The sequence below is a fragment of the Bidens hawaiensis genome, unplaced genomic scaffold (genome assembly GCF_021521415.1).
Source record: "Bidens hawaiensis isolate Kalapana, Puna unplaced genomic scaffold, B.hawaiensis_p1.1 tig00002338_1, whole genome shotgun sequence".
NCBI classification, from domain to species: Eukaryota; Viridiplantae; Streptophyta; class Magnoliopsida; order Asterales; family Asteraceae; genus Bidens; species Bidens hawaiensis.
In genome coordinates this window covers 1,870,717-1,877,879 of record NW_027491126.1, presented here as the reverse complement: position 1 = coordinate 1,877,879, position 7,163 = coordinate 1,870,717, and the positions used below count along the sequence as shown (strand labels likewise).

At 34.5% G+C, this 7,163-nt stretch overlaps 1 protein-coding gene across 1 annotated transcript; it reads right to left on the bottom strand.

Moving 5' to 3' along the window:
- Positions 1–4,495: 4,495 nt before the first annotated feature.
- On the bottom strand, positions 4,496–6,787 carry LOC143618684 (gamma-tocopherol methyltransferase, chloroplastic-like). Its single transcript, XM_077090793.1, has 6 exons — positions 6,457–6,787; positions 5,656–5,825; positions 5,159–5,263; positions 4,890–5,093; positions 4,708–4,810; positions 4,496–4,599 (listed from the first exon to the last, which is right to left on the bottom strand). The coding sequence occupies exons 1-6, from the start codon at positions 6,785–6,787 to the stop codon at positions 4,496–4,498; spliced, it is 1,017 nt and encodes a 338-aa protein (XP_076946908.1).
- Between the last annotated feature and the right edge of the window lie 376 nt (positions 6,788–7,163).

Genomic DNA, 7,163 nt, shown 5'->3' with positions numbered 1-7,163 from the left:
AGAGATTTCAGAAATATCTCTCAAATCTCGTAATTCCTCAAATGTCTCCTCTCAAACTCGTCTTCACGTTTGGTTTCAAGCTCAAACGCCGCGTCCGGACTCGTTTGGTGTTCAATCTCTTAATCTTAATTTGTTTAGTGCCCAATCTCTAAGTCTAAACTAGTTTTGAGTAAATTTTAGGTCGGGCGTAGATAGAAGTAAGCACGCCTCACGGTGTATTCAAAATTTTATATACAAAAAATAATTAAAAGTTAATTGAAAGAATAAAATACTAAACTTCAAACCAGTCAGGACTCAAAGATTGTTCTTCATACTACTCCATCCGTCGATAATCAACACAATTACACAATTAGGCTCGGGCTCGGCTCAAGCTCGAAAAAGCTCGGCTCATTTTGAGTTTGTTACAAGACATGTAGCGTGTGTAATCGGAGCTTATGGACCTGAATTACATGCATTGGGTTTCATTACAAGGGATAAAGAGTTAACTAAGACGTACACCTGAAACCTGTCCTTGGTGTTATATATATGGATCACATGAAAAAAAAGGCCCGGTGATGTGAATATATACTGACTATCAAGGGAATGTTGCAGATCATGTAGTAGAGTTTTAAATGGCTGATAAACAAAAGTTCCATATATTTGGGGGTTATTATTTTGATATAATTTTTTGTACGTTTAGAGATACTAGTATTCAATGCGGCGGAGGTTAAGATGTGTAATGCTCGAGTTGCTTGGTAATACAATGACATACTGTTGAAACCTCAAATGAATTATTGTAAGATTAAATGCGTGTGTGTGTGTGAAGTCTTGTGTATTTGTTTTAGTCGAGGATAACCGTATGCCGGTGAATGGTAGTTTTTTCGTTATATTGATTGAACATGCCCCTTACAATAAGAATATGTACATATATAGTGTCCCAGAGGAATCTTTTCCGGGACCGTTACTCTATGGTCTAGCCTATTGTCCAGCGGTTTCTTCACTTCCTCTCTGACTTCAACAGGAGGCTTGCTATTGTCCGCTGGGTATGTCCTTTCCTCTAGGAGTACGTAAGCTCCAGCTCTGTCGAGTGTCAGACCAATAACGACGGGTCTCTCGTTGACCTCGGTCCTTGGTGTGCACTAGGTATTCCTGGATTGGGCCTCACTTCTTGGGCTTGCCTATCTTGCCCTTGCTTCTTGGGCCTTACCGGGTTAAATATGAGGTAGCCTCTTCACATACAAATTTACAATAAGTTTTATATTTGGATTTGACCGGATTCTCACAAAAGTTAACAATCCATCCAAAAAGTTGGCAACAGTTAGAGATCGACGACCGAAATTACAGTTTTTTAACCCATTCATGCCATAAAAAGATAGAAACCGGAATTATCTCCTGTAAATCGTTGTGTTCATTTTAACCCGACAGCTTCATCTCATGTTTACCTATTTACCCCATTTACGGTCTTTTATTCATTCAAGCCATAAAAACAGAAACCAAATAAGCTTAGACAACATTATCGCCTATAAAACCTGTTTACTAAAGCCCGACGGGTTCGCACGTTTTCCGCTTTAACCCATTGATGGTCTTTAACACATTCAAGCCATCCGAAATAGAAACCAGATAGGACACAACATCGTTAACAATTAAACCCAATTAGCAAAAGGGGATGCGTTGGGATCACACATTCACCCGTTAAACATAATTTCACTACCGGAATCAACATATATATATATAAAAATGAATCATCTAAAACAAATATTAAATAAAGTTATTTGAAGTTACAACTCACAAAATAATTAAATTAGTCATAAAACATTAAAACCATCTCTTGATTTATTGAACATACATTTGTTTTGCAAAATAAAGTTATTTGAAGTTACAACTAACAAAAATTGGTTGTCGAATTTGACATGATGTTTTACCGATATTGGGCCATGGTCTATAAGTCTTAAGATCATTACGATCGTCATTAATAATCTTATTTCCTTATAGAGAAGTATTTATTGCAATATGAGTTCTTGATTTGGACATGTTTGATTTTGTAGGGAGATGTAGAAAAAGACATATTTAATATATTTTAAATAAACAATATATATTATTACTGTTCTTGAGTTATTATATACAGAAAAAATAACTCTTTTTTTTTGTTGAATGATCAACAAAGCCGGGTATACTCATTGGCAAAAGATCGCTAACACCCGTTATTGCAAACAACGTTGATGACCCGACCCACAACAAATTCTGGGAGCGCGTTTCAAAGATTTCCATCACGTGTAATTGATGATTGACCTTAAGCGGGAGTGCTTTTCAACGACTAGCAATGTTTTGTTATATGATTTATCATAGTTGTGTTTGACTAGGGACAGAAAAACGTACCATATATATCTTGCTTCGAGTACGTTTTGTACCGTTTGACATCTTACATAAATCAGAATGTTGAAAAACTTCCAGATTTGTGTTTGTTGCTAAAGTATTTACAAACAGTACCTTTGCTTGCACATGTACCAACACCAACAGATGATTGTGATTGCGCATTTTCACTAGCCATAGTTTGATAAATTTTTTTTGAAAGTATATGCAAGCGAGAGCGGGGTTCACGTTTTTTTAGAACATTTTAGCGTTTTTTTGTGTTGTGAGTCTTGTGACTAACCAAAACATCCTCCAATAATCAATGGCATCATGAATGGCTCTAATAGTCTTCCATCATGTTATCAAATTCAATCTAGAAAGAATAACGTACAGGTGACATAATATACTAATGATTGGTGATCATGTTTGTTGATTTTATACTTTCTTCTAAGCTGTCAATGGGTCATGTCTAACAAACGCATAAAAATTCCTAACTTATTTTGTATAAATCTACTAATAATTTTCTATATTTTGAAAGAACTCGGTATATAATAAAATTAATATTATAATATTTTTTTGATCAGCAAAATTTTCCCATCATAAAATTCACAAAATCTTGTAATTGCAAATTTACATAAAATTAAACTCAGACCATCAAGAATATTAAAATATTAACAAAAATAGATAAACAGATAGAGAAAACTATATGTATTTAGATTTTCTTTTAAAAGTTAAATATCACAAACTATTTGAAAAAAATCAAATTTATATTCAATGTATTATTAAGTAAGAAAAATAAAATATTGAATTTTGAAAGAGTGCTACTTCAACCAGTGGGCGATAGTGAAGTTTCGACAAAAACGCAGAAGGGTTGGACTTAATACATATAAGAATTTTCATAAACAAAGGGCGCCGACGCCACTTTGTTAATGGGTTGACATGGCTTGACACATTTTGACCTAACATTACTAAATGAACTAACAAAATGTGTTAGGGATATAGTGTTGACATTATGGAATCAAACATAAATTAAAAGAAACAGGATCGCCCGGGCCATTAGCAAGCTTCGCCCATGCTAACAGGATTGTCAAAGCCCGCTCCTCCCCATTAACGGACTACCTAGAGTTTTTCAAAATTTAGTTAATCACCTAGAAACTCTTCCATTTCCCCTAAAACACCTTAAGATGCAACAAATTTGTTAATTCTCATAAATGTTTTCCTTAAAAAATGAAATGGTAAAAGTGTTGATGGTTAACCCAACTTAACACATTTGACCCAACATTACTAAATGAACTTGTTTAACCCGAACTCATTTTATTAGAAACCAATTTGACCCGAACTCATCTTGCATGGAACCCACTCTGATCTGAACCCATTTTAACTCGTAACTTGAACCTGTCTAGTTTGCCGGACCTAGTTAAAGATGTATAGTTAGAAATTAATCTCTGGTTAAAGAATTAATTAATGTCTAGAAGACCCGTAGAAATTAGGTTAGTAAACCATCCACTTCAACTTGTAGATATGAAAGCTTACAAGTGCAGTATTCATGAATAAAATAAAATTGTCTCTCTTTAAAACGAATGTCGTAACAAACTCAAATTCAACCAAAAGAGGCTCCCAATTCTTTCAATATCTGACACATGTGTCAAGATATTGTTCTTATTAAATTGATCTTTAGGTTGATGTTTTACGCGTATACGTCAGTTTTTTGAATTTAAATGTGGAATTTTCTTTTGTATTTCCTGTGTATTTTAGCTAGCAAACACTAACATTTCTGTTATATCGATCGGATACAAAAAAACAGGTTTATACAAACCAGTATATATCGATTAAACTTGATAAACATTACAATACATTACCGATAGTGTACGTACGTGTTATGAATACATAAACATGCTCAGAGATGATCTATATAAAAACAGGTTTACACAAATTTATCGATTAAACTTGGTAACATTACAATACCGATAGTGTACGTGATATGAATACATAAACACGACAGTTAATCATCAACACTTTAACGTACGGCTGTTAACGATCAAACTGTCTTAACCATTTAACGGGTCATTAACAAACGTACAAGTTTATGTTACATACGATAACAAACAAGAGTAGTACGTGTAATCATATAATTATAGGATATATGTTGAGTTTAGTATTCTCAACATTATTCAGGCTTTTTACATGTAATAATTGAGTATTTGATCACACCCTTCTGAAATCCTTCAATCATCAATAGCGATATAAATGCGCCTCTAATAGTCTTCCATCCTGTTATCAAATTCAATCCAAAAAGAAACAAGCTAGTGAATTGATAATTAATATCCATGCATACATAAATATATAAATTTGAAAAGCTAACTATAATTTAGAGATTACCAGATTTTAGCAATGAAGTAAGGCCATCCCAGGTCAATGCAGACCTTATGACCGCGGGCCAAAACGGAGCAACATTGTCTGACCAATCAGCAGCCTTGATATCCTTAAGCCAATATTAATTTAAAATTTTGTTAATTAATAATAGTTCTTACATTATGGAGTCAAAGCATAAAGTAACTTACCTTAAGAGAAAGTGACTCCATTATTTTTATATAATCAGCAGTAGAACACCAATCAGGAAGATAAAACCCGTCACAAATCCTGTCTAAAAGTTTTTTCTCCTTCGGGCGCAGGGACTTTTCAGCAGGTGAAAGGTCCCTGTGGCACCATGTGACTATGATTATTGTGGCTCCCGGGGCAGCTACTCGAGTCAACTCGCTAACAAACTGTGAAACCAACAGGATCATGAAAATAAGAAAGACTAGAAGAATTGACATTTGGTGAAAAGAACCTTTAGTTTGTCAGGCATGTGCTCTCTACTCCCCATTGACCAAACTAAGTCAAACTTCCCATCTGGAAATGGCTGCTTCATAGCATCAGCTACTTGAAATGAGACCTGCTTAATGCTTATTGTTCATATTCAACAACACTATACTTGTTCATGCATTATAAATTTCCAAAACTTTACTTATTATATAACAAATTCATTATCACCGGCGCCACACTGAAAACTGAGATAATTCGCTATCTGATATTTTTTTTTTTTTGTAACAATTATCCTCATATATTATATAAAAAGATCCAATTACAATAGAGAGGTGGGTAAGCGGGCAACAAGCTGCGGGGCCAGCCACCCCTTTGAATGACAAACCCGATCCTATCTGATTATATATATATATATATATTACATAGGTATCAAGTCATGTATAACATTTGTATGTTAAAGCATCCCTGCCAACTTTATTATAACTATAATATTTGAACATAATAAAGAATAAACCTTATTACCTTGTTGGCCAGTCCTTGAAAAGCAGCAAGCGCTTGAGCCCTTTCGGCTTGAACAGGGCTGAGAGTGATGCCGTTACATTCGGCCCCGTATTTTCTTGCTAGGTACCTTGAACCACCGCCTATTCCACACCCAACATCAACTATACTCCTAGGTTTGTTTGAGGGGTCCTCTGCATAATGATCATATATACCTTATGATGAAACTGAAAACATATACATAGCTCAAGGCAAATAACAATTTCTTGAAACTGGTGAATAATATCACTAAGCTTCTGTTTATGATCAACTATTTGGCTAATTACAAACTGGGATTTGGTCCATGTGGTTTGTCCCTCTTTAACCATTTTAGTCCATAAATCAATCATGTAACAAATCAGGACATGAGGTTTAAATATATTTTGGTCTCTGGTCCTAACTCAGTTATATTTTTGCAGTTAAAAGATCATATGCCCCTCACATGAGTGGTATTATATTTCTTATTTGTTTTTCTTCGGTCCATTCATATTAATTATATATGAACCTTTTGAAATTAAAAAATTTAAGAATCATTTTGGACCATTAAAAAACATAATTAAAAAAATAAAAAAGAAATTATAAAAAAAAGGAAACTAATGTACATACATATATATGAGAAAGTTAACATACAAACTAAAAAAAACGTGTTAGCTGTGCGAATCAAGTTTTGTAAGTACACTAAGTTGTATATAAATAATTACACTACTTGATTCGTACAATTAGCACGTTAATTTATTTTATTTGATCCCAACTATATATATATATATATATATATTAAAATAATACCAGAAACATAGGCGAAGAGGAGTGCCTGCTCAATCATACGGATCTGAGCAGACTGGTGGTCGGAGATTTGTACGACAGCATCCGAATCATAGAAGCCCTCATGCATGTGTTCACCCCATATATTCTCCCATACACCCGACGACTCGTCGTAGAACTCAGCTATACCTTTCTTCAACCGCTGCTGATGCTCATCAACTGCAGCCAAACTACCCTTGCAGTTAACACTTCCTGCTCCAAGACGTTGCAGCTGCGGCCGCTTACTCCCGCTGAAGAGTCTGGCTTGGCGCGGGATGGTGGTACCGGTGAGAAGTGTGCGGGACAACGAACTCATGATTGCACCTGCAAGGTTGCGCGCAATTACGTATACAAACACTAGTGAGGGTTGTGTACGTCTCATAGTTTACGTAAAGGTATTACTTATTTATAAGTAAAAATAAGGAGATGGAATGGACGAGAGAATTGACAAGAGAATTTGGTATAAGGCAATGGAATAGACGAGATAATTGAAAGAACACACAATAAAATGGGTTATTATCGTTACATTGTCTGGCTTGGTTACCTTATGGAAGTGAAATGAATAATTATTTTCTGTTATTTGATAACACGAAAATACAAAGGAATGTAATATAAATCTTATTTTATAGTTATCATTTGAAAAATTCCGTCTAATACAAATGTTCAAAAGCTATTAATCAGATAAAGTAATA

Bases quoted from the DNA above. Each gene is read 5' to 3' on its own strand.
- LOC143618684 (XM_077090793.1), bottom strand. From the start codon at position 6,787: ATGAGTTCGTTGTCCCGCACACTTCTCACCGGTACCACCATCCCGCGC. The intron at 5,826-6,456 runs GTATTATTTTAA...ATCATTATGCAG, and splicing joins CCTCTTCGCCTATGTTTCTG to AGGACCCCTCAAACAAACCT. The intron at 4,811-4,889 runs GTAAGTTACTTT...TATTGGCTTAAG, and splicing joins TGGAGTCACTTTCTCTTAAG to GATATCAAGGCTGCTGATTG.